General features: G+C 42.1%; 1 protein-coding gene across 2 annotated transcripts in view; it reads right to left on the reverse strand.

Annotated features, from left to right (window-relative positions):
- Positions 1-8,846: 8,846 nt before the first annotated feature.
- Positions 8,847-24,792, reverse strand: part of RRF (ribosome recycling factor, chloroplast precursor) — a 42,476-nt gene continuing 26,530 nt past the window's right edge. The window contains exons 2-11 of one of the 2 annotated variants that reach the window (XM_086518169.1): positions 16,827-16,954; positions 16,701-16,755; positions 16,444-16,539; positions 16,056-16,153; positions 15,866-15,977; positions 15,555-15,596; positions 15,408-15,464; positions 14,812-14,862; positions 14,674-14,730; positions 8,847-9,338 (exon numbers count right to left, since the gene is read on the reverse strand). In XM_086518169.1, the coding sequence (XP_086374295.1) occupies positions 9,321-9,338; positions 14,674-14,730; positions 14,812-14,862; positions 15,408-15,464; positions 15,555-15,596; positions 15,866-15,977; positions 16,056-16,153; positions 16,444-16,539; positions 16,701-16,755; positions 16,827-16,954 (714 nt within the window). In that variant the 3' untranslated portion in view covers positions 8,847-9,320. The remainder of the gene's footprint in view (positions 9,339-14,673; positions 14,731-14,811; positions 14,863-15,407; positions 15,465-15,554; positions 15,597-15,865; positions 15,978-16,055; positions 16,154-16,443; positions 16,540-16,700; positions 16,756-16,826; positions 16,955-24,792) is intronic. The other variant, XM_086518170.1, reaches the window with a different exon arrangement.

Here is a 24,792-nt window from a genome sequence, read left to right on the forward strand (position 1 = left end):
ACCTTATTGGATGCCGATGGTTTCTTGTAGAGAGCGTCTAACGACTTCATCAAGTCCTCCATGGTATTCATCTCCAAAATGTTGAAGGCCACCATTGACGCCAAGCATAGCCGGATTGTTCCCAATGCCTTTCGATCAAGGATGATCCAAGCTTCATTTTCCATTGTCGCGGTTTCTTTGCAAGACCGCCTTGTGAAAAATAAAGATCCTTTTGGTAGAGGTAGTTCTTAGTCTGCATCTTCCAATGTTGGTAGTCATTTCCATTGAGCTTCTTGATCTTGAGATTACCTTCCTCTGCCATTACTCCCACTTAATTCAAGGTATTCTTTCCCTAAGATATTTTATCTATGAGCAAACCTTGCTCTTATACCAGATGGTATGAATAAAGGCAAAAGTTTGCATTTCCTTGAACCACTCACCATGATTGGTCTTGTGATTTGATGCACGGGAATCCACATACCAGACATTATCACTGAATTTTGCTACATTTGCAGACATAGTGTTTAAGAAAATGTGTTGCACCACAAATAGCCTCTCAAGCTCATCCTCATTCTTGCTAGTGGTTGCATAATTGTTTTGATGCCTCTTGATTGGACAGTCACGTTCAAAGTCACCATGTCTTCCACAACCCCAATATACTATAATTTTGTGTTGACCTGCATTATCGCGTTGCCATTTCCACGACCTCTTGGACTCCTTGTGCCTCCCAATTGGCACAAAACTGGCCCACGTCAAAACTTTGACTGACCATATCTCTAGTATCTAGACTCTTATTGTCGATGTGAAAAGACCGACATCCACCTAAACTAAGCACTTCAAACCCATGCACTCACCTAATCTCTGATCATCCATCTGCACCTATTCAATGCGTCAAAATTGCAAACCACCTCTATCTTCATATTGCAATAACTTGCACATGATAGCTCTATTTGAGGAGCCGTATGGACAAGCTCGAAGATCATTTTGAAGACCACATCTTGCAGAATATTTCCAACACTTAGGACACCTTGAGGCATCAACTGGTTTGGCCCATTATGGAGCCTTTATGGCCTAAAAAACCACCATAGACATACATTTTCATATCTCCCTTGCCTACCTGAATCTTAAGGCCTACTCTAGCACCCTGCGATGCACCTGTAAGCACTCATGTCCTTGCTTGTGCCCACTCATAGCTTCAACCATCTTTGGCTACACCAGCGCTCGCAGTAATGTGTAGGTATCGTAGAGAAGTAAGACCCATCCATAGCACAATTAACATGTTAATCTTTTTGGAATCGATGGAGGCCGACTCGGATTTTCCTTATCTGCAGGAGGCATCTCTCGCATGAATTGCAATAATGGCACTGATGGCGTATTCCATGTAGCGGAATGAGAAGAGGAAAATAAAAAAGGGCTCTGATACCAATGTAAGGAAGTGGAACCCTATTCATGACCTCTTCCTCTCTGAGGGACTAGAGAAACAAAGGTAACTCCATCCAACAACCCTTATATAGGCACCCCTAATGCATATTAATGACCCATATACATTGTGTGCATTTCTAGAATAGGGAACTCCCTAGTCCCTATTCACATAGGCTCGTAGCCGGGGATCCTTATCCTTACAAATATGTTAGCCAAATGTGGTGTAATTTTAAAAGTATTGAGCATTTTTAATGAGCATCACGCTTGGGATGTGATCAACTACAACACAATACTACATGATTTGTTGATTTGTAGATTCAAAAGTGCGAAGGCTGGATGCAAGGTTTTCAGCTTCAATGTCTTTAAAAGTAGGAGGAGGTGAAATTTTGGTTGCATGCTAACATATTTTAGGAAATTCAAGGAATGGGAATTTTTTATGAGATTGGTTCAAATTCACACTAGCCATTTGACTTTAAGCCTATGATTCAGTTGGAAATTTGGAGAGCAATGCCACGAATGATGCTCACATAGCTACTAAGGTGATAATGCTTGACAAATTAGCGAATAAAATGTGGATATGCATTTATACAAGTCGAACGAAGGTCATGAGTCCTATAACCTTCACTATGGAATAAAATTAAGAAATTAGGAAACTATATGCTAAATTGAATGAGCTAGATGTAGCCCTTTGGGTGCAATGGCTTTGTCCAATGTAGCTCCACGGTATGGTCCTTGTAATGGTTGATGGGGTGGTTTATGGGAGAGAGCCGTAATGAAAGGTTAATAGATAGTCATCTTTGCAGTACCACTACATTACCTTTTAAGTTATCCAAGTTACAAAGCAATAGTTTTCTTAAGACAAGGCATCTTTTTTCAATTGTCACACATGTATTTGTATCTAAGGTTGCTTGCAATACGTTGCAATATCCTTTAGATGACTAGCTGTAACATTTAATGGCCTAAAATCTTATGTGTAGCGGAAATTAGCATGAACATAGTGAGCATTTCATTAGAGTTGATTCCTAATGAGAATTACAAGAGTGCTTGGGTGGAGAGAGCAACAAAAAGCATAACACCTAGTTAGATAGCATCGACAATACTTTCAAAAGAGAGAGCAATTAAGCTATTGACAACAGTTGAGGACCGGATTTGCATGGAGCCGGTCCCCCCTCCAAAAGGCTTTGTATTATGGTTTCTCCCATCAAGAGAGACATTGTACAATACAATTCTTTGTGTTCCTTCAAGACGAGCTAGTGCAATGAAGATGGAAGCTTCATACACCAAGCAAAACACTTAATCAAACACAACTTGAATTATCCCCGTTCTCAGACCCAAGACCTCACACACCTTCGAAGATGGTGAGAGCTAGCAGGGTATGAGAGTAGATTGAGAGGAAAAAGAAGTATCTTACGAGAAAGAAGTACATCTCCTCACATAATCACTCATATTAGCATAGCTTAGCTTAGTAATTAGCTTGGTAGAGAAGATGAGCATGCATTGAAGCTTGGCTCTTGGTTGGATTTGCATCCACATGCCAAGAGAGTGTTGATGTAGGCTTCTATCTCACAAGCTTGGAGTAGGTGATGAGCTCTCCATTAAAGCTTGGGAGGAGATAGAGTATTTTCCCTTCACACATGGTCAAGTGTGAGAGTGTGTGTGTCAATGCCAAGCAAAAATCAGCCCCCTCTCTCTCTTGGGCGAGCCCTAGCTGCTAAGTTAGTCTGGCTTTTGCCTCATTGGACCTCCCCAGGTCAAGCCAATAGGGATTAAGCAGCATAAGTGATAGCCTTCTGACATGTGTCCCCCTTTCCCCTTTTGTGAGAGCTTTAGATAATTAAATAATTAAACTAAACTCTCATTGGACCCCTTTGCCTCCTGGCCAATAGGAATCAGGCAAGCCATGGGGCTCCTGAATGCTCATTGGACCCCTTGGGAGACTGCCCAATAGTCTTCTAGGACACTTAATTCTTATTGGTTTCTTTTATTAAATGTTTTTAAATTAATTAAACTAGATTTACTCTAGCCTAATTCTCATTGGTCCACTTCAAGGGTCTTCCAATAGGAATTGGGCATACCTTGTGGGCATCTGGCCTAAGGAGCTGACATGTGTCCCTCATTCCCTTTGTGTAAAGGGAGCCTGTGTGTGTGTGTGTGTGGCTTTCTCTCTCATCCCCTAGCTTTGGGGCTCGCCCCCTCCCATGTAGGGATGTAGAAAGACTTTTTGGGCACACACTAAGCATCCAATTTTCCCTAAGGTTGACCTTTGGACACAACCTTTGAATTTTGGAACCTTAGCATTTTGGAAGTCTTAATGGGCTGAACCTTAGGGTCTTTTTAGCCCGTTGTTTCACATGGCTCTTTTGCAGATGGCCCCCCCTTTGGATCCCTATTTTCCCTCCTTTGGATCCCTACTGTGGCCGGTCTGCTAACTTAACCAATATTCTAGCTTTTTCTCCCTTGGCACTTCCCCACATTAAATGATCAGTTTAATATGAGAAAATCATTTAGGAGAATTAGATATTGATTATTATGACACTAGCCATTGCATGTTTGTCCACCTCACTATATTCACTCTACAAGGGATTCTTCATACGTGACGCTCGTATCAATACAAATGAACTTGGTTTTTTTCCTTCGGGTGTTGAATATTTGCATTGCAACCAAAACATCGATATTTGCATCAGTATGTTCATATATTGACGCGGATATCACGCCTCTATCGAGTATGGTATTAGTGCTGCATAACCATATATACCAACACGTATATTGACATTTGTAGGTACAAAAAGTTTTGTGGTGGCACGACCTCTAGGTCCTACCATCCAATTCTAAATTGACCAACACCAACTTTACCTGAAAACATTGAGGTGACACAAAATCTGAAGAGAATTTGTGTTTCATTGATACAAATGCGTTATATATAAGTGATTGTTAATGCCAAAGATAAAAAAGATTTGTTTATATTATGAAAGGTTATATACATTACAAAAATGGGTGAATAACTCAAATTGAAATGACATATAAACACTCAGTAGAATGTTTGGGTACAAAATGGGAGAAGTGTATAATCCCCAATAGATATAAGTACATAAAACTAAAAGATATGGTAGCACATGAGTTCACTACTCTGGATTGGAGGTTTCCTTATGCTGCAAGGATGATAGAGTCGGAATCTGCAAAAAAAGACTGAAAAAGTTTGAGTAATAATCATATATACAAACACATAGTTCAACATAAACGAAATTAGTGATAAAAGTTTGTATGTTTTACCTTGCCATGTCAAGTTCTCAAAATATCCATAAGCAGAGCAAGATCGTGGCTTGCTCGAACAAAGTCACCAATTCGCCATCGCCCATTTTTTAAAAGCATTAAAAGCAACACAAAAATTAAATTAAGAATTACTTTTAGAAATTAAATCATAATTACTTACAAAAATTAAATGCAACTGTACTTACAAAATCAAGAAGCTCGCCCATCCATCGCCTGGTAGCCAACATGTCGTGTATCACATGATAAAAGACTTCTATGTGTTTCGACTTGGAGTGAAACACGGGGTTCTTCACTAATGCAATCACACTACTCTAACTATCACAATGCAACATTGGAGCCTGATTAATGCCAAGATTTCCCCACTAGGCGAGCTAACCACACAACTTTCTTGCTAGCATCCACATCTTGTGCCTCTATGGTGGAAGATGGCGTACAATCCTGGAGGCATGATCTCCACCATGACACGGTTGCTCCAGCAAATAGCAAAACATAGCTAGACATGTATCTTCATCTATCCAGACAACCTACACAATCCGCATCTATGTAACCACAATGGATACATCACTATTCCCAAAGCGTAATCACTCTATAGTACCTTTTAGATATCTCAAGATGTGCTTCACTACTTCCCATTGCTTTCTGCCAGGATTTGCCATATATCTGCTAACCACTCCCACTGCAAAAGCAATGTCTGGTCTCGTGGCTACCATGGCATACGTGAGACTACCGACTGCAGAAGAATATGGCACCTTGGTAATTTCCGCTTTCTTAGCGTCAGACTTGAAAGTGTAATTCTTGCTAAGTTTTGCATGTGCTTGCATTGGGGTACTCAATGTAGCCTTCCCCCCTTGCATATTAGAACATTGCAAGACTTTGTGGATATACTTTTCCAATGACAACTCTAGTATTTCACCCTTTCTATCCATCTTGATACGCATACCAATAAAGTAGCTTGCATCTCCTTATAGCAAATTGTGTGCTAAGTGATTTTTTCAAGATGCCAATCTCATCTTTAGACATCTCGACAATTAGCATATCATCGACATAAAAACCATCGTTCAACTTTTCGATATACAAAGCAATGATCTTCTTGGCTCCTTCCATATCTTTGGGTTTGCATGTACTTGTTGAATTTCATGTACCTAAGCTTTGTCTTAGGCTACACAATACCTTATGCAATTTACACACCACGTATGCCCTTGTAGGCTTCTACGTTTGACTTCAAAACCCTCTAGCTATTTCATGTAGACATCCTCATTAACATCACTATGAAGAAATGTTGTCTTCACATTCATTTGGACCAATTCCATGTCCTCGGTTGCTGCTAGTCCAAGCACGAGATGCAGCGTACTCATCTTGACCACTGGAGAAAATATTTCATCAAAATTCCCGCCTTTCTTTTGCTTGAAACCCTTAGCAACCAATCTGGTCTTGTACTTAGAATCGAGATTCTCTATTGTGTACTTCTTGTTCACCCATTTGCAAAGCAAGGCTTGTTTGCCCTTTGGCAACTCTGTCAGCTCCCAAGTCTCATTTGTGTAATTGGACTTGAGGCTACGTCCTTAGATCTCACTTTCCAATACTCAACCTCTTTCACGGGCTATCTGTGCATCTTTGATTCATTAAAGATCACTTGTGAGCTATGAATGAATAACTCTCTGAGATTCCGGGTGCTAGAAACGATAACCCATCTCTCCATCTCCACCATAGCCAATGAACATACATTTGTGTGACTTGGGTCTAGCTTCTTTCTAAGGTCTTTAGGCATATGTGAGAATTCCTCACAACCAAACACACATTATATGTCATAATTAGGCTTCTTGCCTTAAGACGACCCAATGAAAAGCCAAGGTCGGCCAGCTTATAAAGCACACGAATGATCTACTTTACCTGTTCACGAATGAAAAGCCGAGGTCGGCCAGCTTATAAAGCACACGAATGATCTACTTTACATGTTCACAAAGCCTTGAAGATCCCCAAGGAACTAGCCAGAAAAGCCTGTTTAGAGCCCCAGTTTAGAGAAATGTTTGAAGTGCTCTTTGAGGCTCGCATAAAGAATAAATAGCCAGATCCATGTCGGTGAACACAAACCACTTCAATCTGCCATAAGTTGGTCAGAGCCAGGCTGACAAAGGGAAAGAATGACTAAGATACAAAGAAGTGGCATACATTGACACGCTATGAAGTTCAGATGCTCGACTATTGAATTATCATCAAAGAAAACACGACTTCCAACACTCCCAGCACCAGATGGTGGTCAGACCACCAGCTTGACTTATTCAAAGGCTTGAAGCAAAGAAGGCTCCTATTGAGAGAAAGCCCAAGCGAAAGAGACGAAACCATATCAAAGTAGGTGGTGGGAACTAGCCCTTACAGAGATGCCTTGCACGAAAGTTGTTTGTGTTACCTACCAGAGTTACCATCAATTACACTCTACTCTAAGACGGTACCGACCAATTAGAACCCACTGATGACTACTATAAATATGACCCATTAACTCATTTTGAGTCACGCTATGGTAGTCGCGCTATTACGCTACTCATTTGTAACTTGTACTTTGAGAGCTTAGGAACACTTGGTACCAATTATTGTATCCTCCTGTCAATCATTTCAGAGTTTTGAGTGTGAATCATTAAAAACTAAACCATAGTCTGAATCTGAATATATATTCTCAGTTTTCTCATTCTGTGTCTTGTAATCTGAGCTCTTTCCTTTCCATCCAGTTCTGTCGAAAGTCTCATACCGCATTATCTAAAGTCTGATTTTGTTAAGTCTAATCTGATCTAATATCTGACATCTGCCTCTAATCCTAACTCTCGAATAGCTGTCATGTGTCGAGCTCATTCCAGAAAGTGAAAGCTCTAAACTCCTCACATGCACCATTCAATTCAAACACATAATCAAATCAATCCCACAATGCAAGGCAGAGTAGCCGATTGCATGGAGGGGCCCAAAATTTATCTATGCCATGACTTTGCAAAACAATTGAGCTAGCCTCGATTACTATTCGAGCTTAGCTGACAAAAATCTATTGATGTGATCGATCATGATCTTTACTCAAAATCATTACTCAAAGCCAAACATTAAGTTCCTACAATTTCACCTTCCTTGAAGGCTCCGGATATCCGACATCCGGCGAGACAAAGTCGGTGTCAGAGAAGCCCACACACACAGTGGGGTAATGTCTCTCTCTCTCTCTCTCTCTCTCTCTCTCTCTCTCTCTCTCTCTCTCTCTCTCTCTCTCTCTCTCTCTCTCTCACACACACACACACACACACACATACACACACACTGGCTATGTAGCGCTGCAGAAAAGATGGCCAAAGATATGCTTTAATTATCTGTTGCGCTACCTGTTGAGGCCTTTAGGTACTGCAGCGTTGATAAATTTCAAACCTTTTGTTGCGCTATGCTGCCAGCATTATGTCGATTGCTGCTGTAGCGCTATCTACAGAGAGCTCTTAGCGTTAATCAAAATCAACGCTATATTGTTCCTTCTGTAGCGCTACCTTTGCAAATCCTCCAGCATTACGCATTGCTAATGGAGCTGAGTGCTCCAAAGAACTTCCTTCTCTGCAGACGACATCGTGCTTTTCCAGAACTGTGTAAATCCTGCTGTACAGCTTTGAGCCTTCGTTCAAAATGAGACTCGTGCACAGGCCGTTGTCGGACCCACCGCCGTGCTCTGATACCACTTGTGAGGCGGAGCGGATGTGTGCCAGTGCGGGTGAAGGAGAGTGAAATACACCACTGCTCCTTATTGCTTTATGTATCAAAGAATAAGGTTAGAGTTAGAGATGGGCAACGCCCAGCGCCCCATCAGTATGGCCTGCACCCTTACACCTGCAATGTAATCATACTTACACAAGCTGCCCTTCCCTTGTGTGCTTCATTGAGAAAAGTAGAGCCATATACCACAAACTCAACATTCTTCATTTTGAACGCAAGAAACACTTGAAGAAAAGCAACCAAGCCTTGACTCATCTAGCCCATGACCATTTCCCATAAACGTGAAAGACATCTTAATATACACCATACCACTAAATTACTTTCCGAAAAGAAAAGAGAGATTTGGGGGGTGGGGGGGGGGGGGAGGGGTTGGGCAAGGTTTAATTACACAAGTACTCTGCAGAAGAGGTCAATTTTCTTTTCTGCTTGTTCGACTCTTGAAGCCATCACAGAACTATCTTCCTTTTGGCATTAAACTTTGTGTGTCCCTTGTTACAAAAGAATCCACAATTGAATCGGAATTTCACGATGCCCAATAGGACCTAGTTGTTGCTTTTGCTAGCCATAAGTTTTCAAGAAGGCAAATATTTTTATATGCCTTCCATTTTCTTATCAATAGATTACATAACACTCTTACTTTTGTAGATCAGCTCATACTGGGTAAGCTCTCCTCTAGAAGCACACTATGACAAGTCTCTTTGAAAATATGCCCCACTACTCAAAAGCATCACAACCATCAACCAAACGAAGAATCGTAATAAGGTTCACTTTTGCATTGGCATTCTCATTATCCACCCAATTAACAAAGAAGAATAATTAGTTTCCATACATAGCAGGTAGCTCTGAGTATCACCAAGCTTTTTGTTGGTGACGACTTCCAAAATTTTTAAAGAAATCCCAATGAACGAGCAAAGCTGTAGCTACACCGTCAATAATTCCTGCAACATGAGTTTTGTAATTTACAAGAATGTTGTGTACTTAACATGGAGAAAGCAATACTGGATTATGTGAAGGCATGAAGAAACCGTGTCAACCTCAACATACTCATTCACACCCTTTAGTTACTAAGAGAACAAAAAAAATTCTACCAATTGTTGAGGCAATGACATTCTAAACCTTGGCATTGTTAAGTGTAGCTATGTTTGGAGAGCTCTAGTTATCCGTTGCCTTACAATTAGTCATTAGCCTCGATTTTCACGCACTTTTGGAAAAGCAACTTGCTTAGTACCATCTAATGATTTTTTATGACCACTGGTTGTGTTATGGATTTTCCTGGATCACGCATAGGGGCTTGAATGTGTTTTTTTGGTGGAAGTTATCAGGTTGTAGATCCTTCTATACCACTTGTATCGTGGTCAATGCTACGGAGTAGCATCTCCACCTATGCTACTTGACCATACATAGCCTCAACCACTAAATCATCGTCAAATCTTGCTTCTTAAGCAGTCCGTTGCAGCCTTTGGGTGTTTTGTGATCTAGGAAAATAGAGACCTAGACAAAGGGAATGCCCAGTTTCCAAGTGCTATAAAATTTTGTTTGCAGATGAGGCATTTTGTTCAATTCTTCCTTTTTTGTGTATCTAGTGAGCTAGCTGGCCAATGCCTAAGAGTACATACAATCTTGTAGTATAAGTTGTTAAGAGAATGTAGTTAAGAGTATAAGTTAACTCGCAAAGATAACTTGCAAACCCCACTGCTCAATGTGCGTCGTCGCTTTATGCATCATTACGCGTAAATGTTGGAAAGAGCTTGCTATATAAGTAGGACAGATAGTGAACTCATGTGGAAGCGTAATAAGATTATCTAGTATACTGAGCCATGAAGAGTTGTTTTTTTCAAGATTTAGCATTTGCTTTGTATGAATGGAGTTCTGCTCGGCGCCAAGGTTTAGAATGTCTTTGCCTCAACAATTGGCAAAAAAAAAAAAATCTCTTAGAATTGAATGAGTATGTTGAGGTTGGCACTGTTTCTTCATGCCTTGACGTAATCCGGCATTGCTTTCTTCCATGGTAAGTACACGGCATTGTTGTAAATTACAAAACTCATGTTGCAGGAATTATTAACGATGTAGCTGCAACTTTGCTCGTTCATTCAGATTTCTATACAAATGTTTGGAAGTCGTCACCAACAAAAAGCTTGGTGATGCTCAAAGCTACCTACTATGTATGGAAACCAATTAATCTTCTTTGTTAATTGAGTATCCTCTTTCATGGTGAGTGTTTGGATATAGAGAATGTCAATGCAAAAGTGAACCTTACTACAATTCTTCGATTGGTTGATGGTTGTGATGCTTCTGATTAGTGGGGCATATTTTCAAAGAGACTTGTCATAGTGTGCTTCTAGTACCCAGGATGAGCCGCTTTTCTTTCCCTTTGTTAGCCTTGGTTGATTGAAGCAGTTTGTATCCACCACTATGGATCTGGCTGATTATTCTTTATGCGAGCCTCAAAGAGCACTTCAAACATTTCTTTGAACTCGGGTTTTGAATTGGCTTTGCCGGCCAGTTCCTTCTTGGGGTTCATCAAGGCTTTGCAAACAGCTGAAGTACATCATTCTTGTGCTTTATCAGCTGGCTGACCTGGGCTTTTCATTGGGTCATCAAACCTCTCAAATTGATGAGACCATTCTTCAGCTATGAGACCGTGTCTTTCTTTTGAGTGTCATTGAGCATTGACTTCCATGCAACCCATAAAGCAGTGCTTTGCTCATACCAGTCTCTTATTTGGTCAACTATTTGAATGTACCTCATTTTATCTGCAGGTTCATTGTAGATTGGGTTGGGAGTTGGGTAGAATCTCGGGAGTTCATCTTCCATGATTGCATACATTAGAACCGGGGAATGTTGTACTACTATGTAATTCATGACGATCTCATTTCAGAAGTCATCATTTTCCTCAAGATTCTTACCGGATGGAATATTCGCTTGATGGAATATTTGCTTGAATGCCTGTTCCCGCTCTCTGATTGTCATTCTGGTTAGTCTTTCATTGCTGCTGGCTGCATTATTCTCTAGCATGGCAGCTACCCTGGGATCCAAGATCCTGCGAGCAATCTGTAGCTTCCGGAGTGTTCCCTTGACTTCAATTCTAATATCCTTCATACGCCTATAAGCTGTTGGATTGCCTAAGAACACTTCCAACTGAATGCCCAAACTCTGCACATTCATTATTGTCAGCTTTTTTAAACTTATCTGAGGGCTTCCGTCTATATTAGCTTGGGGAATCATGTATTCAAGAATTCATTTTAAAACTCGAAGTACATTTAAGTGAGAGGCAAAGGACATGCTCGTTGCCTGTGATAGCTCATAGCGTTCCATTGCTTTGCCATTCTTCTGGCCCCAACAAACAGCATCTCATATCTTTCGAGATCCAAATAAGCATCGTCGTCTACAAGATAAGTCCAAATCTCGAGTTGCTTTTTCCTCTGAAGCTGCTTATTTAGATTGAGACATTGATTTGAAAAGGCAGAGTTGGTGTTTGAATCAGTCTCCATTTGGATGGCTTTCCTCTTATTCCTATGTGTAAACACCATCTGATGATCAGTTTGTTGATGAGGGGTTTGGTCTGGTTGGTTGTCAGGTGTCTGGTCTGGCCGATCCTCCGGCGTCTCGTTAGGGGGTTGCTAGGATGCGTCCAATGTTGTCTGATCAGCCTGATCAGTGCTAGGGCTTTGATCTGGAGCATCTGGATTCTCATCATCGTCGTCTTCATCTTCATCATCTCATCTTGACTAGCCTATAGGTGCTCCAAAAGTGCCTAGTTAGCCAAAGCGCTTGTGTATTTGGTGGCTTTGCCCTCGAGGCCACATTTCTTAATTTTGACCAACATCTATAGCTCCTCCAGATTCAGAGAGATGTTGCCTTCTGAGTCGGTGATGTCGACCAATGATTGATATATGTACTTATCTAGAATGGACTGCTTGACTACACTATGTGCCGTCTTTAGACTATCAATAAGTTGGGTTATTTTTCAGGTTGATTGCTTCGGCTGCAAACTTGTACACTGATTTATTCTCCAGTGCTGAAATTGGAATACCTTGCCCTCCAAATTTACTTCAGGTTCTCTTATCAAGTGCCTCATTTAGGCTGTTAGAGACCTCGTCAGCTGTGCAAACCCTAGGCTTCTGATTATAGGGTAATCGGAAAATGTGGGAATTGACTAGAGTAGTTAACCGAATCTATCTTTTGTTGATGGCTACTGTAGTCGTTTCAGGAATGAAAGTATCCACCACCTGTTGTATTACCAACATGTCGATGGGGATTCCGGCTACTTTGAGTAACAGTGCCATATCCCAACTTCTAATCAATTCCTTTTCTTCATCCTTGAACACATATTTATCTATGGCTTGATAGGAGACGGCGGTCTGCCTTTTTGCTATTGTTGCATGTTCTTGGATTTTTGCGAGCTCCAATTGTTGTTCTTCTAACGCTGCCTTCATCGCTTTGGAAGTCCTTTTCCCCGTATCTGAAGTCTTGGAGGTGCCTTGGGTCGAGAATGAGAATTCGCTTGAGCTAGTTGGTGATGGAAAGAGAGTACGAACAGAGGCTATGTTTTCCTGAGGGTGTACAGATAATAGCGCTTGCGTAGAACGTTGTCTGTGTGAAGAGGGCAACAAAATGGACTCGCACTCTCCTTATGGCGATTCTAATTCGAACCATGAATGACACTACTTTCGCACCTTGACCATAGTGTCGTTTCTTCCCTGAAGAAATGGACCGGCCGTTTCGCACTGTTCCGTTTCCAGAGAAACCGTGTTTCTAACCCTTGTTTTTCTTGGGAGTAAAAAATGTTCATGTCACTCTTAATTCTCAATCAATTATCTTTTAGCCTTATTATCATTTTCATGCACTTGCATTTCTCTGTTTGTTATGCGTAATGCTTTCCCTCTCTGCCCAAGGTTTGTTGGGTACTTGAGAGGGAGTCTTGTGGCTTCATTACACACTTATGGTGGCTTTTAGGCATTTTGGGTGGCTCTATGTGTGTGTGTGTGTGTGTATGTTTAAGTCCTATCATAGTTTATACACTAAGTTAATATTTTTAATAGGAAGAAACGCCATTTCTTGACCGCTTAGACCTTGACCAAAACTCCGACACTCCAGTTTTTCCATTTTTGATTCTGTCGTTTCTGTTTCTTGTTGTGACTATGGCCTCAACAAAATAATAACCCCTATTGATGTGTCGCACATGCATTGGTTTATCGTTGGAATGATGATGATCTGATTTCTCAAAGAGATTTTATCATTAATGCTAGTAACCGTTGGTGACTTCAGATGCCAGCTGGATATCTGATTGGTTCTTCAGATTGTCTGTCTGGTGTCCTACTCATATGCCTCAGATCATCCGTTCTCTGAACGGTGTGTCTGGCTGGCTCCATGCCCTAATGTAGATCAGATCTAATTAGAAAGAGATCCAGTGTGTTATCTAGAATCAGATGTGTGCGACAATGCAATAGGCTAAATATTTTAAAAAAACCTCTTCATGGCTCAGTACACTAGATAATCTTATCACACTTCCATAGGAGTTCACTATCTGTCCTACTTATACAGTAAGCTCTTCCCCAACATTTACGCGTAATGATGCATAAAGCGACGATGCACACTGAGCAGGTGGGTTTGCATATGGAATGCAATCTAGTGTATTGTAGTTGTTTCTTATCTTTGTCGGTTATCTTATACTCTAACTACGTTCTCTTAATAGCTTATACTACAAGATTGTACGTACTCTTAGGCATTGGCCAGGCAGCTCACTGGATACACAGAAAAGGAGGAACTGAACAAAATGCCTCATCTGCAGACAAAATTTTACAGTACTTGGAAATTGGGCATTTCCTTTGTCTGGGTCTATATTTTCCATGAATCACAACACACCCAAAGGCTGCAATGGACTGCATAAGAAGTAAGGTTTGATGTTAATTTAGTGGCTGAGGTTATGTATGGTCGAATAGCGTAGATGGAGATGCTAGACTGTAGCATTGACCACGATACAAGTGGTATAGAAGGATCTAAAACTCGATAGCTTCAAGCCAACCCCATTTTCACCGAAAAACACATTCAAGACCCTATGCACGATCTAGGAAAATCCATAACATAACCAGTGATCATAAAAAATCATTTTTGGGTTAGACGGCACTAAGCAAGTTGCTCTTCCGAAAGTGCGTGAAAATCGAGGCTAATGACTACTTTGTAAGGCGACGGATAACTAGAGCTCCCCAGACATAGCTACACTTAACAATCCTTGAATGTAATTCTGAAATTCAAGCCAATAAATTATGTTACCTTCTCTTTCTGTTTGAGCAAAGTCTCTATTTTCTTCACATAATCATCTGTTAGCTTCTGCAGTCACTCCCACAAGGAAGAAATAAGTGAGGAAGTTAGCATTTATAAGCTAATTCTAAATCGTAGTGCTTACGCTACCTGCATTGACACAGAGAGATCCTTTGCATTGTCTGTGGAAAGTTTCTTCTCCTGTATTCAAGGAAAACAAGTGAGACTTTGCAGATATCAGTAGCAGCAAATTAGAGGAGTGTACTCTAAGATGCAGCGGCAAGTCGATCAATCAACATGCAGTAGAAATGTGCAATACTTTTCTGAGACACATGCAATAATTACAAGAAAAGGATCTTACACCACAAACATATTGAAGACCAGTGTTGATCGACCCATGGCAAGAATGCTAAAAGGCCAGTGAATTGTCAACCCCTTTCCAAACCTTAAGTTTCCCACACTCCAATGCATTTCTACACCTAAACTACAAGCCCTGGCCAACACATACTCTAGTCCTGTGAACAGGTATTTACATTGTTTAGCCACACCTGAAACTCAGAAATTAAGGACATAACCACCTAGACAAGCAAGAACGATTAGCACAACTGGAGAATACTCAATGAACATGAGACACTTCCCCACTCTGCTAAAAAAGAAGAAAAATAGCTTGTGCCAAAGATATGCTGACATTCCTAATATTCTGACTCTGACTTTTTAAACCATGAAAAAAGCTGCACAAAGCGCACCTTCTCTAGCTTTTCGTATGATTTTATGGCATCCCTTCGTATATTTCGTATTGCAATCTATGATGTATATGGAACAAAATGATATAAGCCGCATTTTCAAAGAGAGAAGCAGCAGCCAACAATTATACATCAACAGCCATAACACACCTTGCCTTCCTCTGATAGTTTGGAGACGTTCTTTAGCAATTCCTAAATCAAAGCCACCAGCAGTTGTAAGTAAATTCAAATGCTACAAGAAAGAGTTTTGAGCAATTCTGCAAAAAAGACTAGCAAGGCACAGGTCCTCACTTTGGTATAATAACCAATATAAAAGAAAAACTCTGCGAAAGTTAAATACTGAAGTGCTCTAAAAGGGTGGATAGCATTGTGATTATTCCAAAAAATTCATGAAGAACAAAAACTGTACCCAATGAAATGCCAATAACAGATGCGAGCAATGTCTCAGACTGGTAACTTACTTTTCTTCTTTCTTCGGTCAAAGGTGGAATATAGAGTCTGATTGCATTTCCATCATTACTTGGAGTTAATCCGACGTCTGACTTCGAGATAGCCTTCTCAACAGAGCTCAGACTGTTATCTCAAACAACATCAGCACTGATCATATGCTACCCAAATAAACTCTGAAAACAGCACTCAAATAATAAGTACCTTGACTTATCAAATGGTTGTATCAGAAGAGTACTGCCATCAGGTGTGCTTACTTGAGCAATGCTTTTCAGGGTTACCAAGCTACCATAGTACTCCACCTGAATACATAAAAAGCATCGACTATTTTTTCGCGAATGGATTTGCACCAAGCATGTAGAGATATGCATAGTGCACAATTTTGACGTGCTAATGGACTAAAAACATGCATCAGAGAGAAATAATGCTTCACCTGCATGTTTCTATGGGTGTCAATCTATATGTATATCTATATCTATGTCTCTCTCTATATGTGTGTAAGGTGCAGACTGCGTGAATTTACATAAGTTTAGGTAGAATCAAACGCACAGATAGAACAAGACAAATCAGCTGATTTAAAGACGGCTCGAACCTCAATCCGATCTAGCAAAGCTGGGCTGGCCCGCCCAGTTCGAACAGTATTGAAGTTGTTCTTGACAGACTCCAAGGTCTTCTCCATTCGTTCCAACTGAGCCCCAAATAAAATAGAGTAAGTACTTGCAGGAGACAAGAAAAACTTGAATAGCTTGGGACAATGCTAGCCAAATTAACCTAGATGGCCCTATGAAGTTAATAAATCTTGAGCTTGCATAAGCATACACAAATGAGCAATGCTAAGATAAAACTTACAGCATCTTCCTCAATAAGCTCTTTCTCAGCCTCAATATCTTCAGTGGTGGCCGCTCTGCAGGTGACACAACACCATTATGCTATAACAGTGATATACAAAGTTGAAATGGCATATGACAGCTCTACCTCACAACATGATATTGTTTCTTGATGGTGGGGACCACTATTATCTGCTTCCTCATCCTCCATCCATGCTGCAATGTTAATTTATGAGCACTTTGGTCAAAACAAGACCCCACTTTAACTCGCCCTACCTGTTTCAAGATATTCTCCTAGTCAAAGTAAAGCCAAAACACTCATCTTAAGCGCTATTGTACACAACTAGCAAGAAACTGATGTTGTTTCCTGGAGATTGTACAGACCAAGATTCCCAAAATCAAAAACAAAATCTAACGGTGATTTATAAATTCATGAAGCCAATAAAACTAACTCACAAGTACAACTCTTTATCTGTATTTATAATTCTATGATCAATGATTGTGCAACTATAATGTACTATAAACTATTGACTTACGCTTCTGTGTTTCTTTTGCTTGTTCAAGTGGCCTGTGTCATTTTTTGTGATGCTGCGTCATACATGTGAAGAAGATAATTTAGTCTAGCTCAAGGTAGAGACTTTGTGAGAATATCTGCAAGATTGTCAATGTGGACCAATACTCCAACTTATATGAATATCCTCAATGGAATCACGATCAAAATCGTAATGGAAGCTTGGTTCGTCCACGAACAGCAGGATTATGTACTAGAGCAATAGCACTTCCAGAAAGTGAATGAATAGTAGTAGGATAAGGATGATCCAAAATCTATGAATCCATAAAGCTTGAATTCTAGTGTCAAGATAAGACCAATACTCAGCTCCAGTGGAAGAGGCAGTGACGTTTTGCTTCTGACAACTCTGTGATATAAGAGCATTACCACAGAGAAAGCAATAACCAATATTGGATGTCTATATGTCAACACAACTAGCCCAATCGGAATCACTGTATCCAACAAGAATATCACTGCCAAGATAGTTAATACCATAGTAAAGTGCCACCATCGGACCAAAGAACTCAATAACCTCTTTGCCAATGTGAGAGACGAGGCTGACTATCTAGATACTCCTGCCATATCAAACATAAGGCTGAGTGGTAACCAAGAACAAGAGAACACCCTTAGTATACACCAAAGGAATAACTTGGAATTCAGACCCAGAAGACAAGAATGGGCAGCAAATTCCCATACAATTTTTCTGAACAAAAGTGGCCTCAAAAGACATAACTACTTCCAAAACACGAAAATTATGCAACAAACCCAATATGGACGCCTAGAAACAGCACTTGGAAACACGGAAGCCTACGGATGGGCCCAAAATCTTGAAAAAGCCTCATGGGCGCCTGTTTTTGCATTCGATTGCTTTCGAGAGCACAGCTTTTCAGAGCAGTTGCTTTTCAAGGCAAGGCGCCTTTAAATACAAGCTTTGGAGGGTCACTCTACTATCTAGTATTCTCGCATGTGTGGAAGCAGAGGCAAAGCTCCCCGTTAATTATACCTTTTGTCAAGCAATATAAAAGAAATACCGCAAGGGGTGCATTGCTTTGGGGCCAATAATCTGGGAGTGGGACTCTAGTACTCCGTGTTCACCATGTGGATCTTCTCTCTCTCTCTCTCTCTCTCTCTCTCTCTCTCTCTCTCTCTCTCTCTCTCTCTCTCTCTCTCTCTCTCTCTCTGTGTGTGTGTGTGTGTGTGTGTGTGTGTGTGTGTGTGTGAAGAAAATCTAAGCGCTCGACCTTGCAGGCCAGCCGCAACGAGCTTGAGGAACAACGCCTCATGCGGTACTGTGTCATATGCCTTCTTGAAATCAATGTAGGTCGCATAGGTTGGTTTCCCATCCTTATGATGGAGTTTCACGATTTCCTTCAAGCATGCAACTTGCCCTATGCATTTCTCATTAGCACAAAATCCTGCTTGGCCGGGATTGAAGAAGTTTCTCTTTTCAAGTATCTTAGTGATCTGCCTAATCACGACCGTGGTGAGGATTTTTATGGCGGCCGAGATTAAAGCGATCCTACGATAGATATCAGTGTTGGTCAAATCACCCTTTTTGCGGATTGACACAATCACTACGTCGCTAGCGCCGACCGGGATATCTCCAGTGTCATAAATACCCTCAATCATGTACAAGTATGCCTTGCCCATTCCATTCGTGGCTTACGCGAATCCGCTCTTAGACCCCTACCTTTAGCAAGCAGGTTAAAGAATTCAGGTGGTAAACCATCTCCACCCGTTGCCTTGTGCCTCTTCAATCGCCGACGGGCCTCCCGTACTTCGTATCAGTTCAACGGCTCACATACCTCACGCATACCAAGCCAGATACGCACGTGTTTGTCATACCATGCAAGCGGATCCTTGCTGGTACCGTCCGTATCGGCAAATACCTTCGAGTAGTGACCCTCCCATACTTGTAATTGCCTCTCTGGTTCCGTCACTAGCTCCCCATTTGCGTTCAAAGGTTGATTGGCAATAGTTCCTTGCCCCTTCCCAACTGTTTTCTTGAGGTGGGTAAAGAATTTCTTCATTTGTCCCTCCCTCAGGAGCTCATTCCCTTTTCCCACGAAGCGCTCGAAGGATCTTTTATTACTGTCTCGAACAACGGCCTTCACACGTAGTGCTATTGCCTTGTACTTTGTAACTGCTTGCCAGCCAGCCCTAGTGTTCGTACATTTATTCCTCACCTTATTCCAAGCTTTCCGACGTGAGTCTCCGAGCTCGAGGTTCTAGTCGACAACCTGACCTAGGCCTCGGCGGGGGCTACGTGGCAAGAGCTCCAACGTCTTTGGCTATAGCAGTGGCAACGGAAATAAACTTGTCATAGCATTGTTGGGTCGCACGCCCGTCCTCATGTTCGAGGTGAAACAGAGTGTTCCGTCAATTGTCATCGAGGAACAGCCTACAGTTCACTTCCATTTTACATGAATCCAATTTGGGTACAGACGGCATAGTAGCTTTGGCTGCTACTCCCGAGTCCACACAGTGCAGGTGGCACACTAGTGGCCAATGATCTGACAAGTCTATCCCCCTCTGTACTGAATTGTTGAGAAGTTAGTCTCGCGGCGGACTCATTCACGATAAAGTGCTTGATGTCCGACTTTCCCTTCCCCCACATGGAATGATACGTGAGGTTCAAGCCTCCAGACCTATGGGACCAACCTTAAAATGGCAGCATGGAATTGTAATGGATCAATGAAGCTAGATGTAGGCGCATTTGAGTATAGATTTAAGGAAAAAGACATTAATTTTTACTCGGAAACGCATCAGACTCCTTGTGGAACATTACCTAGAAGTAACAGGATACCATTGGGAGACTACTTGTAGGTAGGATGTGAGATCAACGAATAGAGGACAAGGGTCAGGAGGGTGGCGTCCTATTCAGGGAGGACCTTCAACCCCTCATTCGTATTGTTCGGAGAGATGAGCAGGCCAGATATATGTGCGTCAGAGTGAGAGCGGAGACAGGGAGGCCACTCTACATTGCAATATGCTATTTTGCCCCCAACACATCTCATTATGCATCGCCCAAGGGATAGTCACTCTACATGATATCAGAGAGGACATAGAAGAGTTCTCTAGGGATGGAGATGTCATTCTTCCGGGAGACTTTAATGCCAGGATGGGCCAGTCTCAAACAGCTTTCTACAATACCTCAAAGGAAATGTTGAGAGAATTGGATGTCAATGATATGGGATTGGCCAGGTTTTGCAAGATGTAGAGCACATTGGATATGGGCGATATCTGATAGATTTGGGGACTGCACATGGACTGGCCATCTTGAATGGCCTCCAGAGATTTCCAACGTCAAGTGGGTTCACTTGTTTTCCTCAAAGACATGGGTGTTTTGGCTCAACACAGTTTCATACCCTCTATTCAAGACTTACAGTTGGGCCCAGGCCTATTGGGGTAGAAGTAGATCATGCCCTCCTCACGTTTACCGTCTCATTCTAGTTCTGCACATCTCGACTGGCACAGACATCTACGCATGCCCAATACACTTTTACTTCGGAGACTGATTCTGTCTACATAGATGGTATCTAAATGCGCTTATGCAAAGAGGATCTAGGGACACCTCTAGGGGAGCTCACTTATATATTGACAGAGACACTACAAGATGCAACAGCAGAGGCATACCCACACACTGAGCCTGGGCAACGACGACGTTCTGGGAGCATACCCCAGGATAGCTGGTATGATGAGCAGTGCAGAGAGATCGGAGCCCGACTTCAGAGGGAGGTACTTCTAGGAGTCATTACTCACAGGCAATCACGGATTGCTTCTCAGCGTTTGGTATTACGGATTCTAGCTCGACTAGAGCAAGATTTATATCAATTGTTTTTTAGCCAGGATTCAGGCGAGGCATGGCGACTCTTTCATGAACACTCTCCCACCAGTCATCACTTCTACAGAGGTATGGGATCAATATGCATCATCTCTGTACATAGTCTCAGGGCAGCCATCTCTTCCAAATCTGCCAGAGTCATGTCCACACACATGTGCTTTCTTTACCGCCGAATCCATTGACAGGATAGAGACCAAGAGAGCATATGAGCACAATGGCCCAGTAGCAAAGCATTTTATACGTGCCAAAGATCTGCTTGCAGAGCTTCTAGCAGTGATGTTCAACCGTGCCATGTGCGAGGGCCTACCTCATACTTGAAGTTTGTCTACTATCGTACCTATCTTCAAGTCACGGGACCCTACGGAGCCTGGGAACTGCCGCACTATCATGATTGGACACACAATGGCACAGTTGTACGCATCCATCCTTGAGCAGCAGTTGAGTAGATGGGCAGAGAGAGAGAGAGAGAGAGAGAAATGAAATGAAATGAAATGTTATATTAACGTCTTCAAAAGGCCAAAGTGACCTATGAGACCAGAAAGTTATAATGTGGTGGATATGATACAAAGTTAGAGTAACAAGATGACAAAAATGAAATGACAAATGTCAAGATAAAATACTATGGAATCCTAAACTGCTAGGTGTGAACTAAGCAGCTAGCTGGGATAGCTAGATCACAAGAGATCCAGCATCGGTCGCTGGCGGATCTCATCAATCTCCTCCATGGTACGCGCAATAGGACAGGCGGGTTCAAGAGAGATTTCTCTACTCTTGATCATATTCTGACACTCAAAGAAATTATTGAGGAGGGGAGATCACGTGGGAGATGGCTCTATTGTTGCTTTGTGGATTTCTGTAAAGCCGTCAATACAGTGCCCAGAGCTAGATTGATGCGCAGACTGCAGGAGATGGGGGTACACAAAGAGTTGATTTGGGGAATCATGGCTCTATACAAGTCAATAGTGGGGCATGTACGCGGTCCATAGGGGATTTCCGATTTGGTTCACTCCACTATCATGGTGAAACAGGGCTGCCCGCTATCTCCTACACCATTTGGCATGTATGTGGATGAGGTTGTTGACTACATTCAGAGAGATGGTGATAGAGGAGCACATTTGGCGGGGACATGGATCCCACTACTGTTATATGCTGATGATATTGTGTTGATTTCCGACTCCCCGGAGGAGGGGTTGCACCATCATTTAGATGCTTTGTACATTGGCCCATGATAGTGGATTGTCTGTTAACCTGGGGAAAACCAATGTTATGGTGTTTAACACCACACCACTGTGGGTCAGGAGGTCAGCACCCACTTTTACATATATGATATGGCCATAAGACGGTGGAGTATACAGATGCATACACCTGTCTTGGGGTAGTCTTCAGTGGACCGGTGTTTTCATTGAGGAGAGCAGCAGAGACTAGATTGACGAGAGCTTATGCAGCCTTGAGAGGATTGGAGAAGATGTGTTCGTAGGTTCAGTTTCAGGAACCCCGAACAACGCTTTGGCTTTGTGATACTCTAGTGGCTTCAGCTATGCTTTATGGGGTTCAGATTTGGGGACCCCCAATGGACCACCATGGCAGATCTGGTAGCACTGATGGATGGAGATGTATGGAGAGGCCTCTAGTCTCTATGATCTCTCAATTGATTCGGGCTAAGGCCTCAGTGCTACATGAGATTATTCGAGCCAAACTAGCTGGCCCCCCTCTCGTAGTCAAGGCCCATAGTAGATCAGTTTTCTTCATGGTAATTTATGGGACCTCCCCAGAGACAGATATGCTCAGCTAGCCCTTGAGTCATCCCCACAGCTAGCGCTACACGAGGACACAGCATGCTCGTATGGGTAATCGATCAATCACGAAGAACCGATCTTGGCTCTCGAGTTAAGTCCCAATGAACCCCCACAGGAAGTATTATGTGTTCGAATGATTAGTCAGCACGCATTGTTCGAGTGTTTTATTCGTGATGCTTTCCTGTATTTTAGTCACCGTCCTTATGTGATCCCTTTTCACAGGCATGCCATATTGCACGATGAACACGTTTCACTCATGAATGAGCACGGATGTATGCGGATTAATCATGAAAAGATAAAATGTTTGCACCCAAGGAATTCACATTCCATGTCTCTTCCTTGGCATGACACAGTATTAGAAAGAGCACAAGAAAGATTGAGCATCAAGCATCGGCATTTCCATTGTGATTTGCCAAAGCTGATTGATTTAGATCAGAAAGACAAGTTTCGATTCCATTGTTTGCATGTGTTTGATGAACGGTTTGGCACTCCGTCTTTATGTTCATCTACATTGCATGCACAATCTTTAAAGAAGACTAGAATTTTTCCAGTCACTTTACATGGAATGGATATGTTCATGTTTTTGTGTTGGAAGTGGTTTCAGGAATTTTTATTCTCGGAGATTCTTGAAGGAGGTAGACGCATGACTATCGATGAAGTTGAAGCATTGAAGGAGCCACATGACTTTGTGTCGCATTCGAGGCGGCCCAAAGAAGCAAGCGTTGCAGACCTTTATGAAGTTCAAGTATCGCACGACCCACACATCAGAGTAGGCCGGTGAAGAGTCCTTTCCAGGATTCCAGACGCTGTTGGCGATCTCCCTCGACGCCATACAATTCGGTACCAGTACCTCACTTTGAAAAGGAGGGGATGTCACGTGCACATTAACCCTATGTGTATGTGGACAAGCTACTTCATGACATGGGTTTAGTCCAGTTCAGTCAACCTAGATTAGGAACTGTTCTGGCACTTTTGTGAGTCTGTTTGCAGACCGTGCAGGTCCAGGCACTTAGAGTAGATGCATATCCTCTCGTTGCACACAGCATGATCATCAGATTACCATCCGAACCCATCAGGAGCATTTTTACAATGCATAGACCTATTTTCCTTATTTTAGCCATTTTTCACTTATTATTTTAAAGTGACTTTTATTGGGAACTAGGTAGGGCAAACTTTGCAAGTAAATATAAAAGAAACCCTAGCGCTACCACTTCTAACAGAAGAGGCAGCAAGGACCTGACATCCAACATTGCACCTTCTCAGCAAGACCCCCCCGGGCAAGAGACATAGCGTTTTCAACCAAGGAACAAGCCAACGTTTTCAGCTTTGCAAGATCTCCTAGCGTTTTGCAACTTGCAACAGCCTGGCAACAATAGAACAGCAGATCAGTCCTAGCGTTAGCAGAACAGCACAGATTCAGCCCTAGCGTTTTTGGTTTACAAGCTGTCCCACTTTTATCAGGCTGAAATTCCCCTACTCTCGCCCAATTTTGGAGGCATAACCGCAATCAAGTTTCCACCAATTTGCACCAAAACACCTGTTTGGGTGATTCCCTAGCTTCTCCGAAGCTCTTGGGACCTGTAAGTATCAAAATTGAATTACAGCAAGCTGTAATTCTTTGTTTTGCGCTCAAATTCACATGCCGATCAAGGCCGATCAATCCTATGGGTAGCCCTCGAGCTCCCGCACCTGCAGGGTCACTAGCCCTTTGAATTAGACGAGATTCCTCGTGGGAAATCTCTCCAAATCGTCTTGTACAAGCACCCAAGGCTCCCTTGGCGTTACCTTGCAGTTTAGGTGCGAAACCCTAAACCTGAAGAAAAACACAACAGGCTGTAATTTTCTGTTTCGCATCATTTTGAACAGAATAAACGCATCTACGCGTGTTGCAAAAGCTCCCGCACGCAATGGGACAGTTTCCCTT

Source organism: Adiantum capillus-veneris, chromosome 8, assembly GCF_014529385.1.
Source record: "Adiantum capillus-veneris isolate H3 chromosome 8, ASM1452938v2, whole genome shotgun sequence".
In the NCBI taxonomy this organism is placed as follows: domain Eukaryota; kingdom Viridiplantae; phylum Streptophyta; class Polypodiopsida; order Polypodiales; family Pteridaceae; genus Adiantum; species Adiantum capillus-veneris.